The 16192-nt window shown below is 40.0% G+C and overlaps 1 protein-coding gene across 1 annotated transcript in view; it reads right to left on the minus strand.

Annotated features, from left to right (window-relative positions):
* LOC140464977 (acidic amino acid decarboxylase GADL1-like) overlaps positions 1–16192 on the minus strand; it is a 123105-nt gene that overhangs the window by 23434 nt on the left and 83479 nt on the right. Inside the window, exons 12-13 of the mRNA XM_072560687.1 lie at positions 6851–7050; positions 3844–3895 (exon numbers count right to left, since the gene is read on the minus strand). Of these exons, the coding sequence (XP_072416788.1) occupies positions 3844–3895; positions 6851–7050 (252 nt within the window). The remainder of the gene's footprint in view (positions 1–3843; positions 3896–6850; positions 7051–16192) is intronic.

Genomic DNA, 16192 nt, shown 5'->3' on the forward strand with positions numbered 1-16192 from the left:
CTAATCCACCTTGACTGTACATTCCTGGATACTGTGGGCAATTTAGCATGGCCAATCCATATCTTTGGACTGTGGGGGGGAACTTGAGCACCCGGAGGAAACACACCAGACACAGGGAGAGAATGTACAAACTCCTCACAGTCGCCCGAGTCCCTGGTACTTTGATGCAGCAGCACTAACCATTGAACCACTGTGAGAAAGCATGAAAGAAGACTAGAATAATGCATAAATAGAGGCAAGGAATGGGTGGGCTGAAATATTTCTCGGTAAAAGTGAGAACTGCATTTGCTGGAGATTAGAGGCAAGAGTGTGGTGCTGGAAAAATACAGCAGGTCAGGCAGCATCCGAGGGGCAGGACAATCGAAGTTTCGGACAAAAGCCCTTCATTGGGAATGAGGCTGTGAGCCAAGAGGGCTGAAAGATAAATGGGAGGGAGGTGGGACTGGGAGGAAGGTAGCTGAGAGTGCAATAGGTAGATGGGGGTGGGGGTAATGGTGATAAGTCAGAGAGGAGGGTGGAGCGGATAGGTGGGAAGGAAGATGAACAGGTAGACAGGTCATGAAGGCAGCCAAGTTGGAAGGTTGGAACCGGGGTAAGGTGGAGGGAGGGGAAATAGAGAAACTGGTGAAATTCAAATTGATGCCATGTGTTTGGACGGTTCTGAGATGGAAGATGAGGTGTTTTTACCTCCAGGCGTCAGGTGGTAAGGGAGTGGTGATGGGGAAATGTGGTCTTTTAAGAAGGAGGCCATCTGGTGAAATCACTGATTTTACTTTTTTATCTCATTTCTGTTTAATTTTGATCTATAAGTAAACCTTAAGCAAACAGAATTCCCAACAAAACAGAAATTGCTGGCAAAATTCAGCAGGTGTGGCAGCATCTGTGGGAAGAAAACAGAGTTGACATTTCGAGTCTGCTGACTCTTCAGCAGAGGGATAGCAGCTGGGGAAAACTGGTATCTATGAGGTAAAAACAATGACTGCAGATGCTGGAAACCAGATTCTGGATTAGTGGTGCTGGAAGAGCACAGCAGTTCAGGCAGCATCCAAGTAGCTTTGAAATCGACGTTTCGGGCAAAAGCCCTGAAGCTACTTGGATGCTGCCTGAACTGCTGTGCTCTTCCAGCACCACTAATCCAGAAAACTGATATCTCTGCTGAAGACAGGGGAGAAAAGGTAAACAGATAGGTGGAGATGGAGCCCAGAGAGGGGCAGATATGAAAGGGATGGGTAAATGACAGGATTGTGGATGGCATGCCAGGAAGAAGGGAAGCTGTGTAAATCATAATGAGCGTTGAGGACAGTAGAGAATATGGGAAGTATGTGCTGAAAGAATGTAAGATCATAAAAAAAATAGGAGCAGGAGTAGGCCATCCGGCCCTTCGAGCCCGCTCCGCCATTCAATAAGACCACGGCTGATCTTTTTGTGGCCTCAGCTTCACTTACCTGTCCTCTCACCATAAGCCTTAATTCCTTTACTATTCAAAGGATTATCTATCTTAGCTTTAGAAACATTCAATGAGGAAGACTCAACTACCTCACTGGGCATGGAATTCCAAGAATTCACACCCTCTGGGTGAAGAAGTTCCTTCTCAATTCAGTCCTAATTCTACTTCCCTAATTTTCAGCAAACCATGTAATGTGATAATGAGTCTGGGAGTGGGTGAAAATAGGTTGGCTGTGCTAAAAGCAACCCATGTCACAACAGGACTGGATGTGAAGGGGGTATAAAACGTAGAAGGATGGACTAGAGCTCTAAAAGTTATTGAACTCATTACTGAATCCCAGAGAACTCTTCACTGCAGGACTCCAACTCCTCCCATTTCCCATCCAACCTCATCTTCAGCATAAGTACCACTTTTACCTAGCTGCAATCAGTGATGAAGGGTCCCTGGACTGGAAATGCTAATTCCGTTTTCTTACCTCAGATGCAGCTAGACTTACAGAGTTTCGCCAGCAATTTCTGGTTTTGTTTCAGATCTCCAGCATCCACAATCCTTTGTTTTAATCTACAGAATTCCTATGTTGAAAACATTGATTTAAACCTATGATCCCCCAGGGTAGAGGGATGCTCTTCAGAGAGTCAGTGTGAACTCGATGGGCCAAATAGCCTGCTTCCACACTAGTGATTTTGTGATAATTGCTGTATGATATCATTATGATATCATTAAGGAAATAAATCAATTGTATAAGCAACAGCAATATTTCGAACCATAGAATTTGGCCACGTAACCAAGAAGATCTACCTCACCTGTTGTTTTGACTGAAGAGTTTTTTTTACCGAAGTTGCTTATCTATTGTTTAAAAAGGAAGTGTCCTTACTATATTGACCTTGATACCTCTTGAACAAAATGATGGGACAATGAGTAGCCCTATGTGGGTGGTAAATGAGAAAGAGGTGAATTGATGGACAGTGATAGAGACATAACAATGCTGGTACACAACCAGTATTCGGCAAACCGCGCAGGTTTGGCTACATCTGAGAGAGATAAGGTTCATGTTTTGTTGAGACATTTTGCTTTGAGAACAGAAGTATTGAAAGGCTGACATGGTGTCATAAATTTAGATTAAAGGCACAATGCTTCCAATATTCACTGCTGTTTTAAGTGGTGAACAGTTAACCACTGCAGAGAGACTGACCTGAGCTTCATCTCATGTAAAGCTGTTTGGAGACTTGGGTAATGTATATGCCAAGTGTTGTGTTATCATTTTGGAGACTTGTCATAGACAGATTAATTTTGAGTTATGTTTGGATCATAGACAGACCAATTTGGGTTAACGTTTATGTTATAATAAGGCTGCATTCCTTCTTTTCTTCTGATATACACAAAGTGCTTTCTTTCCTCTTAATAATGTTTTCTTTCCTCCCTTATATGTTATATTATCACATACTATCATTTATATTAGCAACATAGTGTCTCAGTGGTTAGCACTGCTGCCTCACAGCGCCAGGGACCTGCGTTCAATTCCATCCTTGGGCAACTGTCTGTGTGGAGTTTACACACTCTCCCAGTGTCCGCTTGGGCTTCTTCCAGAGGCTCTGGTTTCCTCCCACAGTCTAAGAATGTACAGGTTAGGTGGATTGGCCATGCTAAATTGCTCATAGACGTGCAGGTTAGTTGGGTTAGCCATGTGGAGTGTAGGGTTACAGGGTAGGGGGATGCTCTTTGGAGAGTCAGTGTGAACTCGATGGGCCAAACAGCCTGCTTCCACACTAGTGATTTTGTGATAATTGCTGTATGATATCATTATATTCAATATAGTTACCAGGTATTGTCACACATTCCTGGTAGATCAGATTATGGTTCCATTCCTGGGTGAGACTCTACTGACAGGGATTCTCACAGTACACTGTTACATATTCGAAGTAAATCTAAGATTATGACTTTGGAAACAGAACAAAAAAAATAACAGAGAGATTTCTTTTGGGATAGTCAAAAATTGGAAAACAGAACCTTAAAAGTTTGCACAGAAAAGTCTGCATGTTTTATCAGCTGGAGAGACAGCAGGAAGAATCAATTTGAGAGACCTCCCAGGGCATTCTGTGTACTCAGTTCTCAGTACAAGTTATAGCATTTACTTGTTGTTATTCAAAAATTTATATTTTTAAATTATTCTGTAAGATGTGAGTGGGTCTGGTGAGGTCAGCAATCATTGATCATTCCTAATTGCCCTAGAGCAGGTGATGCTTAAACAAAATTCAATGAATACTAGTAATCTTAGTATCAGTTTTGTGGTTATTGTCTCTGTTCAAGATTAGAACTTGTAATTTAGTTACTTCCTAAATATTGGAACAAACTATTCATCTTACAGGGATTGAAAAAGATTTGCATAAAATGCTTACCTCCATAAGCAGTCGGAATTCTTTCCTCTTCTTAATTTCATCAGCCAAATATCTACAATTAGAATCAAATACTGCTTTGCTGAGGGAGATTTCTTTATAATCATCAACATATTTCCACTTGCAAAACTGTCTAAAACTATCGATTGCAGTAAAGTTGAAAAGAAGAATCTAATTCTGCTTCTGATTAGAATAATCAATGAATCATCATAAATTCACTGGGCAAGGCTTTACAAGAAGTCCAGGCAGTCTGTCTGTTCTTTTCCAAGTTGGTAAGACACATCCTGAGTTGGAACAATAATTGCTGCTCCTTTACCATTTCTAGGTCAAGAACTTGGAAACTCCTTCCTAATAATATGGTCAGTATCCCTAAATTCCTAGAAATGTGGTAGTTCAATGCGGTGTTTCACTACCATCTTTCCCAGGACATTAGGGATGCACTTAGAATGTGAATGATCAGACCAACATTTAATGAATGAATAAATCAAATAATTTACTTCTGTATCAACCTATGGAGTAGTGTCTTGCAGGGTCCTTTTGAACTGTCCTGGAAGCAATATGAACACATTAATACAGCTACCAGAACAGCAGTAAGAACTTTACTGTTGCAGCAAGGATCAGCCAAACCTAGTCTGAAGCAGAAGGATGGCATCCAACTATCACATATCACAATGACTAGTTGTGAGAAAAGCTAACCTGTTATTAAAATTTAAAGAACTGGTTATTATATAACTCATTCACAGCCACAGGACATCACTAAGTTCATTCTCAAAATGTGGTCATTGCTGTAATGTCAGTACAATTTATGCACAACATGAATGTCACAAAATCTATTATCTGTTCTTTATAGCTGTTTAGGTGTTGGTCAAGTCCAGACATCAAGGAGACTTCCCTGTTCTTCTTTGAAATAGAGCATTGTAATCTTTTAGATCCATCATGGAGGGCAGGCAATTTATCCAAAGGACAGCATTCCAACAGTGCAACACCCAGTGAACATCATAGTGAACTATGGGTCTTTTATGTACAAGATTCTGGAGGTTAGTGGAGGTTTGAATTCACAGTTTTCCTCAGTTCAAAGGTGAAGTATGTACCACTAGGTTAGTTATCGTGCCCATGCCAATGTGAAATGGATACCTTACCTACACCACTTGAAATCAAATGATGAGCTTCCTCCACTACTTCCAAGGCTTTAGTCAATGCTGATAAAATCAAAACCTGTTCCTGTTGGTATCTGAACTGCAAGTTCTGTCATAGCTCACAACTACCACTTGTCAAGAGTATGTCCTACTGTCATTTATCATGAGCTAGATTTGCAACCATGATTTAAGACTTCATCAATCAAAAATTCCCAGGAATAGGACCAATAGGGAAGAGATTGTATTATACTACTGGCAACAATTAATGGTAGAAATACTAGATAATTATTTCACCTTCATTCTCATCAGAGTGATAGAACATATATGATCTTGAATGATATAGAGTCATAGAGATGTACAGCATGGAAACAGACCCTTCGGTCCAACCTGTCCACGCCGACCAGATATCCCAACCCAATCTAGTCCCACCTGCCAGCACCCGGCCCATATCCCTCCAAATCCTTCCTATTCATATACCCATTCAAATGCCTCTTAAATGTTGCATTTGTATCAGCATCACCACTTCCTCTGGCAGCTCATTCCATACACGTACCATCTCTGTGTGAAAAAGTTGCCCCTTAGGTCTCTTTTATACCTTTCCCCTCTCACCATAAACCTATGCCCTCTAGTTCTGGACTCCCCAACCCCAGGGAAAAGACTTTGTCTATTTATCCTATCCATGCCCCTCATAATTTTGTAAACCTCTATAAGGTCACCCCTCAGCGTCCGATGCTCCAGGGAAAACAGCCCCAGCCTGTTCAGCCTCTCCCTATAGCTCAAATACTATGATGAGGAATTAGCAATGTTGTCCCCATAATTGGCTTGGGTATTTATCGGATTTTCTCACAAGGTATTGCATGTGAGTAGGAAGTCTCTCTATCATGGTGCATAGGTATTTCACCTGCATGGGACAGGTTGAAAGGATCTGTTGACTAATTCATTTCCAACAGTTTGGCTCAATCCTATTGAAAGTTATTCTGATTGCAGTTAACTATTTACTTTCCTTTCTGAACAATCAACTTTTCAGAGATTGGGGGGGGGAGCTGCCTCATTCATATATTCACCCAAGTCAGCCTGTAATTGGCCTAGGGGCCAGTTCATTGAGAATGTATCTTTAAAGAAGTTATGATCAGAGGAGATTCAGTCAAATGGTCTATTTATGTGCTGTAAATTCTTCACAAAGTAAATGTGCTAATTACATGGAATAATTACCAAAAAGATATCTCAATTATAACTGGAAAATGACTTGCCAGGTTAGATTTTGAGAATAAGTAGAATAAGATTGGTCGTTTGTACAAAACATCAACTCCTAGAAACTAGTCACTAAACAGATCAACCATAAAGGCTTGTGGTTGACATTAGTCATTAGATTTTTACTGTATGCTAGTTGAGATTTTCAGAACATCCGTCTTGAATGAAGGGAGGTAGAACATTCAATAATGATTTTCTAAAGGGAATTGGTTAAATACTTGAAAAGTAAAAGATTTTCAAGATATTGCAGAAGATCGGGGAAGTTCAACTAATTATATTCGTTCTTTGAAAGAACTGTAAAAAAATACAATAAGCTAACTGACCTCCTCCTGCATTAACTAATCTAACAGGAGGTGTCAGCCTATATGCATTAGATTTTAGTTCATTTATTTATGAATAGGTTCAATAGATACACTCAGTGCAATTACGAGTGCAGAACTAGATTGTACTGGGCTCAGCTTATGTATCCCTCACTCCAATACACCCTATGTCTAAACTAAGCTGCCACAGTCACCATGGGCCAATACAGTCCAGGCACAGAATGTACAGGACTCTGCAATGTTATTCCCTTTCAGTCAAACATGTCACTTTGAAGGTTCAACTACTCCTGGTTAGTGTCTTACCTGGCAGATGCAAAAGCCCGGTTGACTCTCTCCTCCAGTCCACTTGATCCAACAGCCTTCCATGTCAACCAGAATTTGAAAGCATCAGCCCTCCGGCTGCACTGAATCGACTTGTCACCTTTATCATAATCAACATTGTAGAACTTATCCTGCTGGAATAGGTACCTAGCCTGTCCACAGTGGCATCTGTCGATTAAACCCTGAGAAGTCAAAGATTAATAAATATATGAAATATTGATGTGATTATTGAAAATCTGAATACTCTTGTAAATACTCAAGGCTTTTCACTAGTACAAGAGATTTTTGGTTGCTCATGATACTCAACACAAAACTAGTCTCAGTAATGATGCCACAAAATCACCAACCTATTGTTGAAACCCAGCTGATTTACTAATTTCCTTATGAGAAGGAAATGTGCCACCTTTACCTGGCTTGGCTCATGTGACTCCAGATCCACAGTAATGTGGTTCACTCTCAAACACTCTCTGAAATGGCCTAGCAAGCCACTTCGTCCAAAAGCAAATAGGGATGTGCAACAAATACTGGCCTTGCCAGTGAAGCCCACATCACATGAAAGAATAAAGAAAAAATAAAGTTCAAATAAAATCCAATAGGATGAAAGCCTCTTCCTCCTGCTGAGTGTGAAGTTCCTTTGGGAAATTAAATGGAGCAATCTCAATTCCATATTCAACTCTCTCCAACAAAGTACCTCCTAAAAACAAATGACAATGTCAGCTAGGGAGATACAGATACTGGGGAAAGCATACAACTCTGTTGCAAAGCTTAATTTAGTGCTTAATAATTACACAATTAGGCAAAGTGTAAACAGACTCTTATTCTGCATCAATGCATTCCCTGTGTGAGCTAGTGGGCACTAGATAGGGAAAAAGCAGGAACATTTTATTTTACTAGTGCTGACGAGTCTCAGAGTGATGGTTCCAGAGATGATCATCAGAATGGCGACCTTGATGTAACAGATCATAGTATGTATTGGATGTGCACATAGGAAGTTATTTGGTGTGTGTGTGTGTTATAACACATGGTATAAAATGGAAGAGTTTATATATTAATTTAGATAAATCCTGGGATCAGATGTAACAATTATTGTACTTCTTATACAATTCAAATACGATAATGAAAATGGTGCATTTATGCACACTTCCTGTCAACAATACATTATAGAAATGTTCTCGTTAACATTTATAATGGTAAGTGCCTGTGCCAAATTCTCAACCTGTGGCTTAGGGAGTGTTCCTGATAGCATAACAAACACATACATAGAACATAGAAAAATACAGCGCAGTACAGGCCCTTTGGCCCTTGATGTTGCGCCGATCCAAGCCCACCTAACCTACACTAACCCACTATCCTCCATATACCTATCCAATGCCCGTTTAAATGCCCATAAAGAGGGAGAACCCACCACTGCTACTGGCAGGGCATTCCATGAACTCACGACTCACTGAGTGAAGAACCTACCCCTAACATCTGTCCTATACCTACCACCCCTTAATTTAAAGCTATGCCCCCTCGTAATAGCTGACTCCATACGTGGAAAAAAGTTCTCATGGTCAACCGTATCTAAACCCCTAATCATCTTGTACACCTCTACCAAGTCACTCCTAAACCTTCTTTTCTCTAATGAAAACAGCCCCAAGTGCCTCAGCCTTTCCTCATACGATCTTCCTACCATACCAGGCATCATCCTGGTAAACCTCTTCTGCACCCGTTCCAGTGCCTCCACATCCTTCCTATAGTATGGCGACCAAAACTGCACACAATACTCCAGATGCGGCCACACCAGAGTCTTATACAACTGCAACATGACCTCAGGACGCCAGAACTCAATTCCTCTACCAATGTCTGTTATCAATGGGCACATGGATATATATAAAGATAATTTAAATGTAGGACTGAAGGACATTGCTGTCTTGCATTTCATCTGAAGACCAAATTTCATATTGACTTCCGATTGCCAGAAGAGTCCATATAGTTTTCATAAATCAATATTTGACAAAAATAATTAATATGTATTCCTAAAGACGATCCCTATTTGACTACGCCTGTGCTACTTTTTCCCATTCAGAAACAAAGATTACTTTTATTTAGAATATCTCTGTTCATCCAAATTTAGGGAGGCTATTGGCAAATGTGCCCTCAAAACCCCATGTAAAATCAATAGTGGGGAACAGAGGGGAGAAAGTCAGTCATCTTACTCACCACTTGCCCATACAGGGAGTATGGTAGGAACTACTTGTCCAATCACAGATTCTGTCTCTTCTATTCAATCACAGATTCCCCCTCTACCTATTGCTGTTGCTGAAGAGACAAAATCTATGATTGAAAGAGCAGCAAGAACAGAGGAGTGAGAACTTATGATTGGAGTGATTCTGGCTGATTCTACTTCCATGTTGATCCCAAACCCAGGTTAAAAAAAAAATAACTTTGATACTATTTTCAAAATAGCAATTATGATTAAAGCAATATTTAGCAGTAAGTAGTTGGGCGCCTTAGTTAGCAATGTTCATCTGAAGCCAGATGCTGCAGTGCCCAAGTTGGGCCCATGCTTTGGATGGAGAGTCCGGGACTGACAACGCCAGAGGGGGGAAAGAAGCAGCAGCAACAGGAACAGACACAGGCTGACGAGGTGGAAAAACGGTGGGGCATCCACACAAATTAAACTTGACTTTCAAATAACTTTGACACTTTGATCTACAGAGACATTCATTAGGGCTCTGAGTTTTGACCCTCTGTGGAGCAGGACTATAGCCATTGTTGAAAATAGGGCTATCAGGAAGATTTTCAACATCAAATGGAGGGCACTGGTGAATAGTTCAAGCAACAGACTGCCTGGTGAATCAATGATGGTGATGTTGACTTCAATCATGCCAATGAATTTTTACCACAACCTTTTTGTGTATGTTATGTAAACTGATTGGAGAACTTGCCTTAATTCAACCTCTGGTTACAATGGGAATTGACTTAATTAAAGTCAATTATTAAAGTGAATGAATAAGGAAACAATATTTTGCAGCAAGATGTGAACAGTCAGAAAAATAATCAAAGTGAAAAAAGAATATAGGCTCATGGAAAAAGAGTAAGGGGATCAGGTACTAATTGTTAACCACCCCAAAGAACTGGCACAGGCAGTTTGGTCCTCTGACTGTCATAAGATGCTATAATTTTTGGACAGCCAGCATACCTCTGTCTGTTTCCATATTAGTGTACTCTCAATGTCCATTGCAAAATGCAATAGAAAAAAATGACATTCCTCTATTTTAGCTATTTGCTATATGGCTTGACGAATAATCCTCATCTTTACCTTTGCCACAACTTCTCTCAAGTTTCACCAAATGGTGCTTAGTCTGCAAGTCTTCAGTTACATTATGTACAACTGGAATTTCCAACTGAAGAAATCAGAAAGTCAGGATGAAGAGATACCCAAAATCTCCTCTGCCTCAGTGTTTTTGACTGTTGGAATGCTTTCCTCGAATGCCTTTGTAAAGGATAGATAAAGGATATTTCCTCAAAAGACCACCTGGTCAATTTGGGGTTAGACTGAATCCTAGCCAATTTATCATCTATCTGGTATATTGCTAGCGAAGTGTGGTGGAATTTCATCGACATTACTGTTGATCATTCTGCCAGTATTTACTGGTGGATACAATTCCAGTTTTAAACCTAATCGCATTTAAATATTAAATTTGATAGATCAGATCAAATAAAGTGGTTAACCAGGATGCTGCCTGGATTAGAGTGTATGAACCATAAGGAGAAGCTAGAAAAAGTCAAACTGTTTCCTCTGGAGCAACAGGGGCTGAGGGAAGACTTGAGAGAAGTCTATAAAATTGTGGGATGCATAGATAGGGTTGATGGTCAGAATCTTTTTCCCAGAGTTGAAATGTTTAATACTGGAGGGCATGCATTTAAGGTGACAGGGAGAATATTCAAAGAATATGTGATGGGCAAGTTTTTTTTAAACACAGAATGGTAAGAGTGTGGAATGCACTGTCAGGAGTGGTTCTGGAGGCAAATATGTTAGGGGCATTTAAGAGACTTTTAGATAAGCACGTGCAATATGCAAGGCATGAAGGGATATGGACCAAAGGCAGGCAGAAGAGATTAGTTTAATTTGGTATCATGTTTAGTACAACATCATGGGCCGAAATGCCCATTCATATGTTCAATCTTCTACGGTTCAGATATATTTGATTTATTTCAAGTTCAGAGCTTTAGAAAATGACACTTTCATCTTTAGAACTATTTTTGCCATTTGTTCCCACTGCATGTTGATAATTCATCATAAGGTAAGACTTTAGACTTTAAGATCTGGATACCTTCTTACTTTTTGGTGCTTTTTATAAAATTTTTCTATTTTTATTAAGTCCTGATTTTGTAACCAAGATGCCACCAGAGAATAGTGACTTTGTACACTTCTCACTGTACAGGAACACACACGACAATAAAATCTTGTTCCCATTCTAATTCTAAAATGTATGCCATCAGGAGTGGGGAGAGTACAGTTAGTGAGTTAACCACATCTACAAAGTGGCAGGTGTCTTTAACGTGACTAGGGTGCTTGTGCAGTAAGGTGTTCCAATCTATATCTTATTAAAGCACAGATTATCATGCAAGAAGATGCATTAGATTGGAGAAAAAAAATGGGAATTTCCGGTTGCACAGTGGGAGCTTTGGAAGGCAGTATCCTGCCATGTTTGTCAGCACTCACTGTAAACAGAAGGGAGAAAAATGAAATGGGCGGGACAAACTCAAAATGTTGCCAAAGAATAAAAATTATTGTAACCCATTTTTAAAAGGAACTGCAAAGATGAGACACATTCCCAATAAGTTACTTTGTGGCAGTTAGTTAGAATTTTCATTTTGGAAATTAAGTATGGGAAAATATATTTGTAATAATTAACAAGAACATCTTATTTATAAATTCCAAGTTAAACAATTTAATAATACACGGAATCTTTTGTGTTATCTCTCTAAAGATGCAAACCTTAAAAGAGAAGTTTCACATAACTAGAGAAGATAAAGTTACAACCTGACTATATCACATAATAGAGTCCCTGAAAACCAAAAGGTAGCCCTCAAAAATCAGAAGTTGCCTTCAAAAAACTCTCGAGAAATACCAGTTCATCCACACAACTTTCATCAAAACAATTTTGTACCTTTCAAGCAACTGTTTCAAGCAAGTTGCCGAAACCTATTGAATGGTAGTAATCAGGACATGAAAGACTAAATTAAAAACAGCAGTCCAAAGATGTGCAAGTCAGGTGAATTGGCCATGCTAAATTGCCCATAGTGTTAGGTAAGGGGTAGATGTAGATGTAGGGGTATGGGTGGGTTACGCTTCGGCGGGGCGGTGTGGACTTGTTGGGCCGAAGGGCCTGTTTCCACACTGTAAGTAATCTAATCTAATCTAATCTAATCTAATCTAATGTCTAACCATATACTAATTGGCTGTACATGAGGACAGCAATTTGACTGGACTATGTTTTAATCCCAAAGCAATATTCCTGTATGCTCTTCTGGATTCTTTAATTTTGAGAATATCACTATGGTCCTCTGTGGAATAGCACAGGATGATTCATTGAGATCAATAGTCAATCAGAACACTGGATCTGGAGCAATAGTCTATCAAATTGCTCTGGAATCAGAAAGGAGTTGGCATGAGTAACTATATTGCAGATAATAAATTGGCGAAGTTGGCTACACTCTTTGGATTTCCGTCACAGGGAAGAAATGACCACTATGATGGATATCCCTCGCAATAGGCCTGTGGAATTTCCATTATGGCGGGATGTTAATAAGACACCATATATTTATCAATGCGCTGGCAGGTGGGATTGGATTGGGTTGGGATATCTGGTCAGCATGGACGAGTTGGACTGATGGGTATGTTTCATGCTGTACATCTCTATAACTCTTTGACTATGACTCAAACTGTTGAAAGCGATTCCCCAGCCCATTTAACAAAAAAAAGAGTATTAGGTCCATACTTCGAAATGTACAGTGAATAAGAATGTAACTGATGATATAAAGTTCATTATGACAGCCCTTACATTCTTCCCAAAAGAGTTGGCTCTTATAGTCTTTCAAGGGCAAGTGGCTTGAAAATCTGCAGAATAATAGCTCCAGTAAATTAGCAAATAGGGTTGAGTGTGATACTCAACAGAAATGTGTTGTGATGCTAATTTATTCTTTAAGCACTTGGACTTTTAATTCTACTCTTATTTTCAATGAGAGGTTAACTATTGAAAATGTTGCTGACACCTGCAATCACTTCCATTGTTTCATTCCATCCATCCCAAACTCATTTAGATTCATTATCCTGATAATTATTTTTGAAGTGCAGTCTTCAATTCTTAAAGCACAAATTCATAGCACTGTGACAAATGTAAATGATGAATGTTCAATTAGTAGAAGAGTTTACTTGTAACTGAAATTGACAGCTTCTTGGTCTTGGTTCCAGTTCCTGGATTTGAAGATGAGACAGCTCTGTAAAATAACAAGCATTTCCCGGAAACGTACAGCTATAGTTTAACCAAAGGCAGACTGGCTGCTGAGGCTTTTCAAAGGAATAAGTAGAAAACTCTAGTAGGTGTTAAGTTCGAAACACAAACCTGCTCTTAAATGATAAGAAGTTGCAAAGGATAATGATTACTGGTGTGGAAATGAATATGTTACACAAGGACAGGAGGGATTGTTCATCCGAGATTGCAGTTAGGGAAATGTTGGTCAGAATAAGCAGAGCTGCGATCTGCATCCAGCATGTTCTGCATCATAAATTGTTTAAGGTAGATAAAGGGTTAAGAAAATGGAAAACTAGCCCTGAGTTTCAAGATGAGCATTCCTCATTTAATGGAACAATTGATGTACATAAACAGCACTTCTGTTAATGGGTTAATGTTACTTTAATGAATTAGGTGCTTTTAGAACTTTACTATTTTTGTCCTTCATTACAAGAAATTAAAGTTGATCAAGGAAAACCATAGGACAATAAGATGTTGGAGAAGAAGTGAATTCTTCAGTCCATCAAGTCTGCTCCGCTGTTCAATGAGATAATGGCTAATCTGATAATCCTCAACTTCACTTTACTGCCTTACCCCCATAATTCTGAAGTCCAAAAGACCATAAAACCTAGGAGCATTTGTTAGGCCATTCTGTCCAGTGAGTCTGCTATGCCATTCAATCATGGCTGATAAGTTTCTCGACCCTTTTCTCCCACTTTCTCCCCATAACCCTTGATCCTCTTAATACTCAAGAACCTATCTCAGTCTCAAATATATTCAATGACATGGCCTCCACAGCCTTCCGTGGCAATGAATTCCACAGATTCACCGATCTTGGGCTGAAGAAGTTTCTCGTTATCTCTGTTCTAAAAGGTTTACTTTACTCTAAGGCTGTGCCCTCAGGTCCTAGTCTCTCCTAGCAATGGAAATATCTTCCCCACACCAGGCCATTCAGTGTTTCATGTGTTTCAATTAGATCTCACTTCATCCTTCTAAACTCCATCATGTATAGACCCAGAGGCCTCAAACATTCCTCATACGTTCAGCTTTTCATTCCTGGGACCATTCTCATGAACCACCTCTGAACATGCTCCAGAGCCAGTACATCCTTCCTGAGATATGGAGCCCAAAACTGCACATAATACTCCAAATGTGGTCTGACCAGAGCCTCATAGAGCCTCAGATGTACATCCCTGCTTTAATATTCAAGTCATCTCAAAATAAATGTCATCATTGCATTTGCCTTCCTAACTACTGACTCAACCTGCAAGTTCATCTTGAGGGAATCCTAGACTAGAACTCCCAAGTCTCTTTGCACTTCAGGTTTCTGAATTTTCTCCCCATTTAGAAAATAATCCATGCCTCTATTCTTCCTACCAAAGTGGATGATCTTACATTTTTCCCATGTTGCACTCTGCCACTTCTTTGCCCACTCTCCTAACCTATCTCTTTGATGCAACCTGTCCCTCTACCTATCTTTGTATTGTCTCCAAACTTAGCCAGAAAGCCCTCAGTTCCTTCATCTAGATCATTAATATATAAAGTGAAAAGTTGTGGTCCCAACACTGAGCTTTGCGAACACTACAAGTCACTGGCTGCCATCCTGAGAAGGACAGTTTTAACCCCACTCTCTGCTTTCTGCCAGACAGCCAAGCTTCTATCCACACTAACACCTTGCTTCTAACACCATGGCCCTTACGTTTCTCAGTAGCCTGTGCAGTACCTTGTCAAAGGCCTTCTTGAAGTCCAGGTAGGTAACATCCATTGGCTCTCCTTGGTCTAACCTACTTGTTACTTCCTCAAATAATTCTCGCAGATTTGTCAGGCATGACCTCCCCTTGATGAACCCATGCTGACTTTGCCCTATTTTACCATACACGTCCAAGTATTCAGAAGTCTCATCCTTCACAATGGATTCCAGGATCTTATCCACAACAAAGATTAGGCTAATTGATCTGTGATTTTCCGTCATTTGCCTTACTCTCTTTTTGAACAGGGGTGTCACATTAGTGATTTTCCAGTCCTCTGGGATCCTCCCTGATTCTAATGTTTCCTGAAAGATCACCACCAATGCCTCCACTATCTCTTCAGCTATCTCACTTAGAATTCTGGGGTGTAGTCCATCAAGTCCAGGTTATTTATCCACCTTCAGGCCATTCAGGTTTTCTAGCACCTTCTCCTTGCTAATGGCCACCATACTCAGCTCTGCCCCCTCACTCTCTTGAACTTTTGAGATATTACTCGAGTCTTCCACTGTGAAGAGTGACGCAAAGTAATTATTCAGTTCCTCAGTCATTTCCTTGTTCCTCACTACTATCTCTCCAGAGTCTTCTCCCAGCAGCCTAATGTCCATTTTTGCCTCTCTTTTGCCCTTTATATATCTAAAGTAACTCTGACGTAAATCCTTCCTGATTAGGAATCTGTCAATCTCAACCTTGAATATATTTAATGGCCGAGTCTCATCAGCCCTACGAAGAAAGAATTCTATGGATTTACTACTCTCAGAAGAAATTTCTCCTCATCTGTGTCTTAAATGGGTGCCTCTGATCCTAGGGTCTCCCACAAGGGGAAGCAACTTTTACACATCTACTCTGCCAAGTCCCCCAAGGATCTTATATGTTTTGATACGATATTCTTTCGTCCTTCTAAATTCCAATGAATACAGGCGCAACCTACTCAGCTTCTCCTCATAAAGTAGTCCCTCCATACTTGGCATCAGCCTAGTCAATCTTCTCTGGATTTCTTCCAATGCCAGTGTGTGGAATGAGAGAACCAAAGCTGTTCAACATATTTTAGCTATTGTCTCACCAGTTTTATTTTT

This window comes from Chiloscyllium punctatum, chromosome 41 (genome assembly GCF_047496795.1).
Source record: "Chiloscyllium punctatum isolate Juve2018m chromosome 41, sChiPun1.3, whole genome shotgun sequence".
Lineage (NCBI taxonomy): Eukaryota > Metazoa > Chordata > Chondrichthyes > Orectolobiformes > Hemiscylliidae > Chiloscyllium > Chiloscyllium punctatum.